Source organism: Mastigoproctus giganteus, chromosome 6 (assembly GCF_048544385.1).
Source record: "Mastigoproctus giganteus isolate SK-2022 chromosome 6, ASM4854438v1, whole genome shotgun sequence".
Taxonomy (NCBI): Eukaryota; Metazoa; Arthropoda; class Arachnida; order Uropygi; family Thelyphonidae; genus Mastigoproctus; species Mastigoproctus giganteus.
The window spans coordinates 43,926,323-43,942,539 of NC_143580.1; the positions used below are offsets into that span (position 1 = coordinate 43,926,323).

At 34.2% G+C, this 16,217-nt stretch overlaps 1 protein-coding gene across 1 annotated transcript in view; it reads left to right on the forward strand.

The window, feature by feature from the left end:
* MED14 (mediator complex subunit 14) overlaps window positions 1–16,217 on the forward strand; it is a 306,818-nt gene that overhangs the window by 224,079 nt on the left and 66,522 nt on the right. Inside the window, exons 23-25 of the mRNA XM_090375928.1 lie at window positions 3,126–3,214; window positions 3,342–3,494; window positions 13,947–14,024. Of these exons, the coding sequence (XP_090232054.1) occupies window positions 3,126–3,214; window positions 3,342–3,494; window positions 13,947–14,024 (320 nt within the window). The remainder of the gene's footprint in view (window positions 1–3,125; window positions 3,215–3,341; window positions 3,495–13,946; window positions 14,025–16,217) is intronic.

Here is a 16,217-nt window from a genome sequence, read left to right on the forward strand (position 1 = left end):
TTTATTTATTTGCTCTTAGTATTAATTAGATATGAGAAAATACAAGGCCTGATTAAAAAGTTCAGAAGGTTGCAAAAGATTAATTTTATTCAATGATAAATGTTTACATTGTTAATATTCTTCAATATACATAATCACTGCAACAAAACACTTGTTCCATTGTGCTTACCACTGATCAAAAATATTTTTGGAAGTCTTGCAAATGCTTTTTTTTTTTTTTTTTTTTTTTTTTAGGTGTAAAATTTAGCCAGTTAAATTTTTAAAATCCCTTTGTAAACACTGATCAAGCTAATTTTTTGATTTCAAAGATGGACAAGAATTCACATGCTTTAGAAAAATAAATGAAATAAATCAGTTTTTTTCAAGGTCTCACAAATATTATATTATTGCATGTTGTCTTCTTTAAGACTAAAAAAAGTGTTGGGATTCCCACTTTTTAAAATTGTGTACTAATGGCACACAATTTTAAAGCCTTAATTCTATTAATGATATAAAATCTGTCAAGGTGGTTTCTAAAATATTAATAAACTGTACAGAATGCATTTCAAAATGGAAGAAGTTTTCAATGGTTCCATCAGCAAGCTTTATGCTGGTGGAATTACTCTGCTTAACTTTTTTGCACAAAAAACCAGTTTTCATTTTCTTTTGTAATGCATAAACACAAAGCATTGTTCTGCAAACCACATGAATATCCCCCCCCCCTTTTTTTTTTCTGTGAAAAAGGGGAGAATATACTGATTGGCAATAGCATGTTGTATATTTCCATTCCAGTCTCAATGTCCAGTTTTTTCTTTCTCTATATACATGATATGGCAGTGCAAAGCTTTGGGTTGAAATTACCTGCAGTTTTACTTCTGTGCTGAAGTCACTTAGCTAATGGCATTTTGAAAGACAAGCATTGCTACTTATAACAAAAGATTCATCTTATCGAATTACGTATGTAACATAAATGAAGATAATATTTCAGTTTTCTTTTAACATTGTGAAGATTCCAGAAAGTAACATCATTTTTTGTAGTAAAAGACAAACAGTTTTTCTATAATAAGATTTTTGGCTAATCTGTTATGTAATCACTCCTTTTTAAGCAGTTCATCTTGAAATCAACTTTTCATTCCCCTCTTTTAAAAAAGAAGCTTTCTTTAACATGAAAAATTCTATGAATCACAATTTAGCCTCATCAATGGAGTTTTGCCATTTAAAAAATGTTTCAGAACAAATGGCACAACAGTGAGTGGGTAGGATGGATGGGATGGGATGAAACTTTTTTTTTTTTTTTTTTTTTTTTTGTTCATAGTCTAGTATGGCCATAATGGGTTAGAGGAGTTCAAAGATGAGAGAACACAAGAATAACACTATTTTCAACAGTCATGAAGGCTTGATTCATTGTTAACTCAAGTGTAGTGTACATTCTGACATATCCTCATGTTTGACCACTCAGCTACAACTTCCCAGCTTAGATACAGTTTGAATACAGTTTAATGTTACCATGCTGCAGAATGGACACTTGTGTTTTCCATTACTGGGTGTTTTTACATTTCAAGATCTGTTCTGACTTTCCACATCAGCTGACAACCTGATACAGTTCCAATACCTCAAAATGGACTATGTCTGTGGTATTCTACAAAAATGCATAACAAGACTTTGTGTGTGGGGGGGGGGGGTGAGTATGGCTCTAATTTTAGCATAGGAGCTGGACTTCTCTGACCTGGAGAGAGCCATTGGTTATTGCTTTCTTAACATAAAGAAGCTATTACTCATGTCTACTAGCTATAATCAATAAGACAGTTTCAGAAAAATATTGGCAGATGGTTGAACATTGGATCTGTTTTCAGCTGAAAATTTTGAGATTCAAATATCCTGTCCCTGTTGACTTTGGCGATTTAACAAGGAACTGCCTCAACAGTCTAGCACGGTAAGTTTTGAATACCTGGTTGAATCATAACATATAAGTTAGTGCTAGAGCATCATGTCTATACGTAGGCAACTACTAAGTAGTTGAGAAATAGCATTATTTAAGTATATCTCATATCGTGAATACCTTCAATATGAGTTACCATGATACTGCACTACCTCGAATAAGTAACGCTTCATCAATGGAGAAGACTACTGTTACTTATTCTCAGCAGATACCATCACCACCCAGAGACAGCACAGTTTTGGAGCTTGTTGGCTCCTCATTGGTGGGTGGGTGGGCAGGTACTGGTGTTGCAATGATGACAACCCAGTTGCGAAGTATAACTTCACAATATGAGAGATGCCTGATGGTGTACAAGTAATTAAGATTACAATACATTTAGGGCAATAGCTCTAATGGGTTAAGAAGCATTACTTATTCGAGGTGGTACCATGTCATGGTAATTCATTGTGAAGGTATTCACAATATGAGATATACTTAAATGATAACATTTCTCAAGTACTTAGTAGTGGGCTACATATAGCTCCATGATGCTCTAGCACTAACTTATATGCTAGTTAACTTCTACGTAACCTGAGGCTATTGCCCTAAATGTATTATGTAAGCTTATAATCATATAACCAACACTCGCTCTAATTCTAAAAATTCTTTTGATGTAGTTGACTTTTCAAAAATATTTTATGACCAAAATTGAAGACGAGTAATTATTTAATCCATAAACTCTGTTTGTAGTGATACGTTTTCTCATGTATATCTGTCATTTATATGACTTTCTTCTTTCATTCCAAAGAATCAAAAAAGTGTAAAAATAGGTTGGCTACACATAACAGAACCCATTATGTGTAACCAGCCTATTTATAAAACTTATTGAAGTCTGCTGCCACAAGAGACCTTGTCAATTAAGTTCATTATTCAATTACATAATTTTAATTTAAAAAATTAACATATTCAAATTCTGATTAATAACATTAATGATATTTCTCATCAAGACCTCAAATTTGGATAATTTGGTGGCTTTATAGATGCTAAACTCAAGGACAAAATTGCAGACAAATGTATATTCAAGAACAGTTTGATAGTGTATAATAGATTAAAAACCTACCTTCTGTCCATTTTATGCTAGCACTGTAAGGATTTTTTTTTTTTTTTTCATTAGTTGACTTTTTTTTTATAATTATTCCTTTTTTATTTATTTTTATTTTCTTGGCAGACCAACACTTTTACTCAACTGTTATGGATATTAAGTCTTTCACCTACAAAAAGCTTGTCTTAGGGTATGGACCAAACAAGGCTAGTACGGTAAGTCATTTAAATATTTATATATAATGAGCATAATTTGCATAGTAACTTAAAAGTTTCTGATGAAAATGATCCTTGAAAATATACTATTTAATAATTTAATAATACATATTTTCCAATTTGGTAGGTGACAATTTACTGGAGGCCTTCTGAGAAGCGGTTTCACTTAGCATTTGGAGTAGTTGGCCAGACTGCTTCAGCCAGCAATCCACACACAATTGTAGCTGCACAACTGCAGCATGAATTTAACCAACATCATTCCGTTGCAGCACTCATACAGGTATATAATTATAAATTGAAATGTTTCATATTTTTGTTTTTATTTGAAACTTTCTGAAATCCTTTGGCTTTACTAGTATATATATATATATAGTATACTGTACATATACCAAAAATAGCATTTTATAAATATCTAATCATTTATATTTTACTGAAATATCAAAAATCTATAATATATTGTATACAAGCTTCCCATTGGTACTTATTGCATTTCTAATTTGCAGTTACAATGATTTTTGTACATACTTAAACCTTCTTACATTCATCTTAGAAATATATTCAGGTGTGTGTGTGTGTGTGTGTGTGTGTGTGTGTGTGTGTGTGTGTGTGTGTGTGTGTGTGTGTGTGTGTGTGTGTGTCCCTCTTCCCCTGAAGTTCTAATCTGTATGTTTGCTATTTTTTCTTCTTTCCACATTTTAAATCTTTTTAAGTGTATCTTAAATTAAACCCTTCTTCTTTGAGGATTTGATTTTTTTTTATCAAATAACTTGTGTGTGAAACTTTGGACATTAAGTCTGATATACCTTCATCAATATTATTGATAAATATAGAAAACAACTAGCCCAACACCGAACCCTGGGGAACTACACTAATAACATCACAACTACCGGTACAAGATGTTCAGCTGCACACACAGGCACATAGCAAAGCAGTTCACCCAGACAATAGGGCACACTGACAAAATCCCAGATTCTCTAACTCAAGGAATTCTGTACTTGTGGGATTTACGACTTGGAAAAAGTTTTTGAAAAACTTCAATAAAATCTATGAAACATACTTTTGAACTTTTTTTTTTTTTTTTTTCATTTAAATCATCTGAACTCTAAAAGGATAGTGTTGTACTATGAATAGTTCATAGGTGAATTACTTGTCCACCTAGAGGGTTTCTGGGGTTTGATTTCAAGCCAACAGTTTTTCATTTTTACTGACTTCTGATGGGGTTTGAGTTAGGTTATTGAGGTGGAAATGTGAATTACAACTCTCAGATGTAATTTTTCATTTTTGATGTGAATTATATGAGTTATCATCATCATCAGCCATTTTCAATCCACTGTAGGATGAAGGCCTCTCCAGCAACTTTCCAGTTCCTTCTGTTTTATGCAATGGCCATCCATTTACTATCCACAAGCTCATGAATTTCATCTGTCCATCTCCGTTGTTGTCTTCCAGGTTTTCTTCTAGCTCCTCTTGGGTACCATTCTGTTATTTTCTTAGTCCATCTGTCATCATGTCTTCGAGCTATATGTCCTGCCCAAGACCATTTTAGTTCTTTAGTTTTGATAAGAATGTCCTTTACTTGAGTTTGCTGCCTAATCCATGTGTTTTTCTTCTTATCTAACAGTCTGATTCCCAATATAATTCTTTCCATTCTTCGCTGTGTAGTTCTCGACTTCTCTTCCATTCTTTTGGTGAGTGAGTGCCCAAGTTTCACTTCCATAAGTCATGGTGGGGGAGTATACATTGGTTCATAATTTTATTTCTGACAAATTGGGATATTGCTCGTCAGTATGTGACTATTTCCTGAATGCTATCCATCCAAAATTTATTCTTCTCTTGACTTCCAGCCATTTATCATTATTACAGCTAATTACTTGTCCCATATAAGTATATCACCCCAACTTTTCAATTACTGCTCCTTCAATTATTATATCCCTTTCTGTGGCATACTTGTTCATCATTACTTTTGTTTTAGCCATATTCATCTTTAGTCCAAAATCCTTACTAACTCTGCATAACTGATTAAGGTTTCCCTGTACTTCTTTGCGATCGTGGCTTATGACCAAAATGTCATCTGCAAATCGTAAATGGTTTAGGTACTACTCTCCATTTACATTGACTTCTTTCTGCGACCAGTCTAATCTTCTGAAAGCTTCCTCAAGGGCAGCAGTAAACAACTTCGGAGATAGTGTCTCCTTGTCGAACTCCTTTCTCAATTTTAAATTTGCTACTGTCTCTGTCTAGTCTAATAAAGGAGATAGCATTTTCATACAATGTACATGGACAATTGTACATAGAAATAGAATGGGCCATTAAATTAGAATGTGTTAAAATGGGAGATTTAAGCTTCCATGATATTGACTGGAACTTGTGGATTGGACACTCGCAAACTAGCAAGACTTTTATAGATTTATTGGATGATTGTTTTCTGCAGCAGCATGTTCGAGAGGGTAATACTCTTGATCTGGTTATCAGTAGTGATTCTTCATGCATTAAGAATCTTCAGATAAAGGAGCCACTAGGTGGCAGTGATCACAGTGTGCTGATGCGGGATTTACTCAGAGGTAACTACCATTAGAGCTAAAGGGAAGGGTTTTTGCTTTTGAAAAGGGACTACAGTGGTCACAGACAGTTTTAAATTCTGTACAGTGGGACCAACTGATGATGTTACCAACAGCAATTTCTAAGTGGAAAGCATTTAATGAATTAATCATGGAAGCTATTAGACTTTTCATACCGATTAAGAAATATCGTTCAAGTTTTAGACCTAAATTAATGTCAGATGAACTAATGAGACTCGTGGCAGAGAAGAAAAATGCATGGAATGCATATAAAATTATCAGGCAACACAGAAGCCTATGGCAGATATAAGCTAAGTCTTATATCTGCCATAGGCAGATATGGCCGATATAAGCTTAGTCTGTAATCAACACACAAAGGACATTAGGCAAGCGAAGGTAGATTACTAGAAATCTTTGGCAAAGGATGCTAAAAAAAAAAACAGCAAGGACTTCTTAAGGGAGGAAAATGCCAGGAGTTTATCAAACTGTAACAGGGAGTTAAATGATTTTGTAATAACTGAGAGCAAAGTGGAGGAGAAATTGTTGAAATTAAACATAAAAAAGGCACCTGGAGTTGATTGGATCTGTCCAGTTATATTGAAAGAGGTTGTAAATCAACTAAGCAAACCCTTAACCTAATTATGAGAGCATCCTTGGACTCAGGGGAGGTCCCCATGGACTGGAGATGTGCAAATGTATCTTCAATTCACAAAGGGAATCGAAGGGTGACATGAGTAATTACAGACCAGTTAGTTTAACTTCTGTTCCAGGTAAAATAATGGAGTCACTGGTTAAAGATGCATTGCAGGATCATCTAGACAAGACTGCAGCAATAATTCCGACACAGCATGGCTATGCTAAGGGAAAGTCTTGTCTGACAAATTTGATTGGATACTATGATGTTGGTTACAAAGGAACTAGATGCAAAAAATAATTTTGATATCATATACTTGGATTTCAGGAAAACTTTTGACACTGTTGTGCATGGAAGATTACTGTACAATTTGGAGCAGTATGGTATTAAGGGTACGTTGCTACAATGGATAAAAGGGTGGTTGAGTGGGAGAAGACAGAGTGGTAATCAATGGACGCTGCTCTTCGTGGACTAATGTTATTAGTGGAGTCCCACAGGGTTCGGTGTTGGGCCCACTGTTGTTTTGTATATTTATCAGTGATATTGATGAAGGTATATCAGGCTTAGTGTTGAAGTTTGCAGATGATACTAAGGTTGGCAGGGTTGTTAATGACACTAATGCAGTATGCTACTGCAACAGGATTTAGAAAATTTGAGCAGATGGGCTGAGAATGGGCAACTGAAATTTAACATTGACACATTGAAAGTACCGCATATGGGTAGAAGGAACCCCATCGGAACATACCAACTGTGTGGTACTACACACTTAAGGTGGTAGAAAATGAAAAAGACCTGGAGTGATTGTCCAGTCAGATATGAAGTTTTCTGAACAGTGCAGACAGGCTGGCAGAGCAGGTAACGGGGTATTGTCAATGATATACAGGAATTTTGCTAGCAGAGAAATGGAGGTGATTATCCCTTTGTATAAGGCAATGGTCAGGCCATGCCTTAAGTACTGCATACAGGCCTGAAGGCCTCATTTTAGGAAGGATGTAGAGTTGCTTAAGTGTGTACAGAGGGGGGGCAACAAGGTTGGTGAGGGGACTGATGGGGTCTTCTTACCAAGAAAGGCTTAAGTTCTGCAAATTGCAGTGGCTGGAGACTGGGCACCTGTGAAGTGATCTGATTGAGGTGTATAAGGCCTTGAATGGGTTGAGCATGCTGAATTATAATGGGATTCCTCCACTTGCTCAGATTATGAACCTGAGGGGACATAAATTCAAATTGACGAAAGACAGTTGTATAGAATAGATGTGCAGAAATTTGCCTTTTGCCTGCGGATGGTTAATTGTTGGAACAAACAAACTTCCATCTGTTGTTGCAGAAGTTGATAATTTAAATAAGTTCAAGGAGGAACTGGACAAATGTTTAGAGGGGAATGGTCGTGTGAAATTTTTTCCCCCTCTTTTGGCTGATGCTATATAAGCTCATTTTCTTGCATGCTGCTACTACTACTACTACACAATTTATTTATACAGTGAGTACATTAGCACACGCTCTTTGAGTAGATCGGGGTTCAAGCCCCTGCAGAATACGGTCGATCTGCCAACCTGCACTGGACCAGCGTGACAGATTATGGTCCATTTCCCTCAGCATGAATTGTTGAGGAGGCTTCCATCCTGCAGTGGGTTGATAATGGCTGCACTTTACCTTTTACATTAGCAAATGTTCTGTAAATTATTGATAGGACACCATTGCTCCTCCTTCCTTGCCATCTGTCTTACATGCATGCTGTCTACACTTTGACTCGGCATATTATGGCCTCAGCTGCCAGTGCACCATTAAGCTAACCAGAAATGAAATTCTACTGCTTGTAGAACTTGATTTCTTGTCAAATTCCTTTCTGTACTGTTTTTAAATCAACCGCACCAGGTGTGTGTTAGTTATTTTGAGGATTGCTCTTCCCCAAGTATAAGGTCTTGAATTTTGCTGCATTAAAACATAGCTGGCACTTTTCTGACCATCCATGTAGCCTATCCAAGTCAATGGATAGGTTTCAAGGATGTTTTTTCTACCTGAAGGGCTGCCTGGTGCTGATCATTAACCACTCTTCCAACATTTACATCATCTGCAAATTTTGGTATCATGCCCATTAACCCTTACATTTATGAAATGGATAGGAGGGCTTGATGCCATTTATGAAAATCATAAACAGTGATTCCAGAAACGATCCTTAGGGAACCTACTTCTAACATTAGACCAATTTTCAGATTGGTCTAACGTTAGAAGTGCATCTAGTAGGTGCATTGTAAAAAAGTAAATATGGTTCTTTAGCTATTTGCTTAGTTGGTAATAATTTGTGTTGTTAAAGTTGTTAAATTAAAACTTTTTTTTTTTTTTTTTTTTTAAGAATAGATTTTTAGTTGTGCCTTCCATCTCCCTTCACTTTCTATTAGCAAAAGAGAAAGAAACTTCTTTGAAACATTTGATGATGTTTAATTCCAGTAGGGCCAGATAATTTTTGACTTTATACCTAATTCTGGGCCACTCATGCATCAGTTTGCTTCTCTATCACTTCATTCAACCATTGATGCAAAATGTTTCATTCAGAATGTTGCATATACATTGGTGTTCAAAGAAAGTGCATCACCTAGGAATTTCACATTTCTAACCCTTTTTTGCAATGGTATGTTACATTAATGACCAGCATTACAAATAGAAATTAAACAAAAGATATTTATAAATAGTTAAGGCAAAGCTAAGTAATATTTGACAGGTGCTCTCAAAATATTCCAAAATGAGCATTTGCAACCTTTATACAACAGTTTTGGTAAACAAGACAATTATGGCTGAAATGTTATCAGAAGCTCTCAGTTTTCTTCAGTTTATCATTTTAATGGAAAACAAAATGAAAAGTTCACCAGGTGCAAACTAATATTTAGTTGAACCGCCTCTGGCCTTGATGACAGCAGCACACCATCGAGGCATTGACAAGATCAATTTCTGAAGATAATCAACCGATAGTTCATGGTTCCAAACCTGATGTAAGCTGAGTCACAGTCTTTACAAGAAATGCTATAAACAAGATCATGTGTTTGTTGAAAGGAAGAATTAATCGAACAATTCCTTAATAATGTACGTAATTTATTAGTGGGTCTAGCTATTACTTTCATATCCATGCCCTTACGCAAATAATTCAGTTTGTTATGCCAGTTTTCTACATATGGAACTGTAATAAAATGCTTTTTATCAATAGTTGTTTTCTGATTGTTATTAGTTCTCTTTTCCTGGGCAATCAATTTAACTTTATTAATAAAAGTGGTAGGATAATCTCTATCGAGCAATCTCCTTGTTAGTTCATTAATTTCTGCCTGTAACCCACTCTGTGTGGTGGAATATATAAAAGCATTTAAAAACTGGTTGAGCACGACCGATTTTTGTATGTATATAGCTATTGTAGTGTAATAACATATCCATAGTAGTGGGTTTCCTATAAATACTGAAATTTAGTTTTTCTCCTACCCTCTGTAATGTGAAATTAAGAAAGTTGATAGATTTAGTGTCCTCCTTCTCGATTTCTAATGTGAATTTTAGTCTAGTATGAATATTATTTAAGACTTGTAAAACAGAATTTATGGTAGTCTGATTGGTTATAATGAGAACATCATCTAAATATCTGCCGTAATATGAGATTTACAATATAAATGGATTCAGATATATATTCTCTATTTTATCCAGTTATAATTCTGCGATGAGTCCACTAATGCTAATGTACAGTGGTAAGACAAAGGACTGTCTGTATATTTTACTTTGAAATAAAATATAATTGGCAAAAACTAATTACTTGGTAAGTTCGTAAATCTTATCTTTGGGGAGCCTGGTATTATTGATATTGCTGTCATTAAGTAGGTCCCAAATAATGTCTAGTGCGTATGGATTGTTTACATTAGAGATCTACAGAGTATAATTTGGTATCTTTCTTGATTTTGTTGTCTTTTAATCTCATAAAAAGAGAGTCAATTTTTAATACAGACAACTCTCGGTTTACGAATGAGTTCCGTTCCAAGACTTTGTTTGTTATACGTTTTGTTCGTTATGTGTATCTTGCATTCGTGTACATATCATATACGTTAACAGCCATTTTAAAGTATTAAAATCATGTACTAAACATCGAATGGTCTATACTAGGGCTTACAATACCGCGATCCCGGTAATTTTTTTCCGGTATTGATACAAAAAATACCGGTTTTTTGGTACTAATTTTTTTTAAAAAAATAATTGTTATAATTTAATCACATAAAGGTTATAAAATCACCTTTATGCGATTATGACGTCGTTATCTCTTCTAGCAAATGTTCGATAAATCATCGATAAGACACCATGCAACATTGCAACCTGTCCACAATTCTTGGACAACTTCATATCTGACCATTTCGTAACTCCAAAGTTCCTCCACTATTGACTTTAGTTCAACTCCACCAAGTGTATAAGTTATTTTGGGGTTGCTGCTCTCCAGGTATAAGACCTTGCATTTTGCTGAATTAAAGCATAGCTGCCACTTTTCTGACCATCCCTGAAGTCTATCTAGGTCACTCTGAAGAAGCTCTGCTTGGCGGCAATCATTAAGTTCTCTACCGATCTTTACATCATCTGCAAGTTTAGATCTCCATCCCTTCATAGATGTCATTTAAGATAATCAAAAACATTAGTGGTCCCAATACTGATCCTTGGGGAACCCCACTTTTTACATTAACCCAATCTGAGGGATAACCATTTATCACAACCCTCTGCCTGGTGCCCTCAAGCCATTGTGCTATCCATCTAAGGATTTTCCCTATGATTCCAGCCTGCTCCGACTTATAAAGTAACCACTCATGTTTTAAATAAACTTTTATTGCAATAATAAATATTCTGAAAAAAATCACCGAATTAAATGCTTTGCTGATATCCAAATAAACAATTTCGAAATTATTCCCTAAATCCAGTTCACGCATGACCTGTAAAAATGGCTAACCAGATTTGTTAAACACGATTTTCCCTTTACAGAACCATGCTGTGTATCCTACAGAATTCCATTTCCATCTAAATGATCCTGAATTCCACCCTTGATCATTGCCTCCACGATTTTCCCCAACTACTGAAGTTAGACTGGCCGGTCGGTAATTTCCCGTTACTCTCCTAGAACCGCCTTTATGTTCCAATTTACACCAATCCAACAGAATCTCTCCTGTCCAGTGATGCTCTCATAACTAGCCTTAATGATTCAATGCACTCACTTGCCGCCTCCTTTAAGATTATATGGTATATGCTATCAACTACAGGAGCCTTACTCGACTATAGGCACGAAAGTTCTCATTAAATAATCATTTGAAATTTCAACATCATTAATTACATTTTTTTCAACTTCACTTCCATAATATCTCATTGACACAAAGGGTTTTTTTTAAATGTAAATATGCAAAGTAACTACTGAGTTCATCTGCAACTTCAGCTAAGGTAGCTAATACTATCCCACATCCATTACATAAGGGTCCAATCTGATTTATCCTTCTGTTCTTTGCATTTATATATGTGAAGAATTCCTTATCCCTACTCTTTGCTCCCTCCCAGACTTAGTAGAGATACTATAGTGAAAATTATACTTTGCTGAATAAAACGTCTTTCTCCTTCAGAAAATGATGAAGATAATTCAACCATGGAAGACCAACATGAAACAGAACACCAGTGTTTCGCAAATGCTTTCCAAAATAAAAAATTACCCAACACCAATGAGATTTTAAAAGATGAACTTGAGTCGGAAATTAATGAAATACTTTTAACTATTTTATGCTAAAAAAGTTCAAAACCTATAAAATATGGACGGAGATCGTCTACTATTATCTAGGTACAGTAGTACCAGAATAGAATCTGAAGGGGCGTTTTCTGCCACTAATCAAATATGTACCAAAATTCGATCCATTTTAAACAATAATACTATTGATTGCTTATGTTTCTTAAGAGCTCACTTTATTCGGATAGGTAGTGTTGATGCTTAAACATAACTAAACTTTGCAGTAAAAATATGTATTTTTTTGTTTTTAGAATAACTGTATTTTAATGATTTTTTTCAGAACATTTATTATTGCAATAAAAGTATATTTAAAACATGAATTCAAGTAATTACAGTACTTGTTTTTTCCTTACTTTATTGCACCTAACTGTCATCAAAATTTATTGAGAAAAACGTTTGTTTTTGGAATACCGGTATCCTGGTTTCATAAATTAAAAATACCGAAATACCGGTATTAAGATTTTGACCAGTATTGTAAGCCCTAGTCTATACAATACATTTTGTTATAATGTATGTATGCATTATGGTTTATTGTATACAGTACGTAGCATAAAATAAAATAAGAAAAGAATAAAAAAACAAGATGTCGTACTTTTTAATTTTAATTAAAAACAGAGTTACGAAATAGAAATAAATAAAATGAGTACTAATATAATATATGTACTGTACATACATATGTATTCAACATTTACTTGTCAGTATCTCCATCAGAGTTTGATATTTTCCACATAAGTGACACTAGAGGTACAGATGAGGTGGATGGAAGGGCACCTGATAATGAACAAACAGCTGGGTTTTCCACTTTTTTAAAATATGCTTTTATAGAAGATTGCATTTTTTTTTTTTTTTTTTTTTTTTTGAAATCTCACCGTAGCATGCTAGACATTCAGAAATGCCTCTTTTCACTTTTGCAATTCTTTGGATATTTTCATCTTCTTCAAAGATTGCCAACTGCTCAGAAATTGATTTAAAAGCTGGCCATTTTCTGTCTTGTAAATGTTCTTGGGAGGCTGTGCAATATCAGGTTCTTCTGCTACTTCAGAATTTAGATGCGTCTCTATTTCAGTTATTTCATCGGTTGTTAATTCCTCAAAATGCGAGTACAAAAGCTCTCTCACATCAAGATCGAGGTCCATTTTATTGTCCAGTTCAACAATTTCTTCAGTCACGGGTTCTACTGACTCCTCAGAATCACTTAAATTGTTCACAAACTGTGGACACAAGTTTTTCCACACACCACTTAAGTTTGTTTCCTTCACATCCTCCCAGGCACCAGCAATGTTTTTCGATGCATTATAAATGTTGTTTGCCTTAGTTTTATTAACCAAGAACAGTTCAGTATAATTTTCTGATAATTATTGTAATAAATACATTTTTTAAAAGTTTATTTATTTAAATCTTACAATTATGTTCACTATACGTTTGGCATTTCATTTTATAAGAAACTCTACCTATTTGCATTTTAAGAAATTTTGAATGAATTGTCACATTTTTATAGTGATTTCTTGTAAATTGAACATTCGTAAACAGAATATAAGAGATATTGAGCATATAATAGCTCTTATTACACTAAAGCATATATACCATGTATAGTAATTATTATTTTCTGGGTATTTTTTTTCCATTTTGTAAAAATGTACATGTTGTGATTATGGTATTAATTAGTTATGTATGTTGTATTGAATTATTACTTTGAATAATGCTAACTTCAATAAATGTATTTAAAAATTATTAGTGATCCTTTATTTTTGCATTTATTATTTGGTTTAGGATCTTCATGATACATATGCTCCACTTCTATCAATCAGTAAACTTCCTTCAACACCTCAGTTGGGAGTAATCAACAGTGTGAGTTATCATTCTGTTTTTTTTTAATGTTTTCTTAACATTTTACTGCTTTATTTCTTAATTTAAAATTTTTAGTAATGTGTTTATTCATTTCTGACCATAAATATATAATTACCTTCTCACTCCACCCTGAGTTTAGTACCTGTCAGAAATTTTTGAATAATGTAATATAATTTTGAATCTTAAGCTACACTTTCTTTCTAAACTTTTTGCTGCTTTAACATAAAAAAAATCTCTGTAATGTGTTTCCTGCCCATAAATATATAATTATTCTTCCACCCCACTACACCCCACTACACTTGGGGTGTAGTGGGGTGGGATACTTGTCAGAATTTTTTAAGAAACTGCTAACCTAAAATGAGCTTTCATAGCTTTATGCATATTCCCATTATTTGATTACATCTCATTTTTGAATCCCGATTGCTTATGCACATATGAATTGTTCACTCTGGAATAGGTGGAATTGGAACTTTCGGATTTCAGAACCATGTATATTTATTTTTATACAGTTTATTGACAGTTTATTTTTGTTATAATTTTTTATATCATTATTTATAAACTATTTGATTTTGATATTTCAGCATACTAAAATTTTATTGGAATAATGGAAAAAGATCTGTTTTGGAAGGAGTGTACATAGTGAAGCTGTATGTAAAACTGAAAGTATAAAAATATCTGACACTGATCCACAAGGGTTAGAACTGTATGACCATGGAAAATGGTCTCTTTCTCAAGAAATGCACTGAATAATAATTTTTATTTAAAGCATTAACACACAATTGCATATTAAAATTGAAGAGATCCTTCACATATTTAGGGACTTGTGGGCACTTTAGTAATGAAAGATACTCATGGTAATGTAGGGGAGGAGTTACATTCCTCCTCGTTAGGAGTTACGTTCCATTTCCTAAATATAGGAAAGTAATTTTTAAAGGATAGAAATGGGATGAAATAATAATTATCTTATATGCATAAAAATGTGTTCTTTAATTCAGCAGTAATTCATATTAGATATCACAAACTGCATCCCCAATTTTATCTTCAGCTTTTTTATGTAATGGATAGTTGATTTATTAACATATCCTTACATGCAGTTGAGGAATCGCTACTTCATAGTTGTGTGATCTTTATTTCAAAATACCACAGCTTTATACTGTCAGGAGGAGAACCACATTTATTACTTTTTTATTCTTTAATGTAGTTTAAGTTTTTTCCCCCAGGCAGAAAGAACATTAATAACAGTGACACAATGCAACTGCACTGAGCCCAGTGCTCTCTAAAATATGCTGTTTGCATATTTTTAATTTTGACAAAATTGCTATGCAAGAGTTCAGGTGAACTCTGCCTGGTACTTCGTATCAACAAGTCTATCTTTCGATTTCTCTACATTCCACTGCTTAGTTTTCTCAGTCTTTCCTCTTGCTAATAGTGCTATTTTATACTTCGGTCTGGCTCCCACTAGAAAATGATCAGAATCAGAACTGGCGCCCCCCGAAAAGAACGGACATTTTCAATTGCAGTAGCCCACCTCTTAGAGACCAGTGCATGATCAATCTGATTAGCCTGATTTATACCAGGGATTTTCCATGTACCTTTATGAATATTCCTTCTTGGAAACCAGGTACTCGTGACCTTAAAGTTGTTGGCAGCAGCAAATTGGGCTACTCTAAGACCATTTTTGTTTGTTTCTTCGTGGAGGCTGTCTCCCAAATAGACCTATGAAAACTTCTTCCCTGTCTAATTTAGTGTTGAAGTCACTGAAGATTATAATAGCATCATGTCTTTGAATTCTTTCACACAGCCTGGAGTTCATCATAAAATTCATCTGCATCATCATTATTTGCACCTTCAGTTGGAGCAGACACATTAATGAAGGTCACATTATGGAATTTTCCTTTCATTCTGAGGCTTCAAATTCTTCTAGACACTGGTGTGAAGGCAAGTACTGATCTGTACATTCTCTTATAAATCAGAAATCCTACACCCTGTTCTCCCTGTCTGTCATCAATTCTAGAGTAATACAATTGTAAATTTTGACTTATTAATCACACCTTTACCCTTCCATCTAACTTCTTGGAGAGCAACAATATCCATCTTAAACTTTTCAACTTCCTCTGCTATGCTGCAACAGGGTACGCATGTTCCCCCCAAATTGAGTAGTAATTTCATTTTTGTTTTAAAAGTGGGGACTGT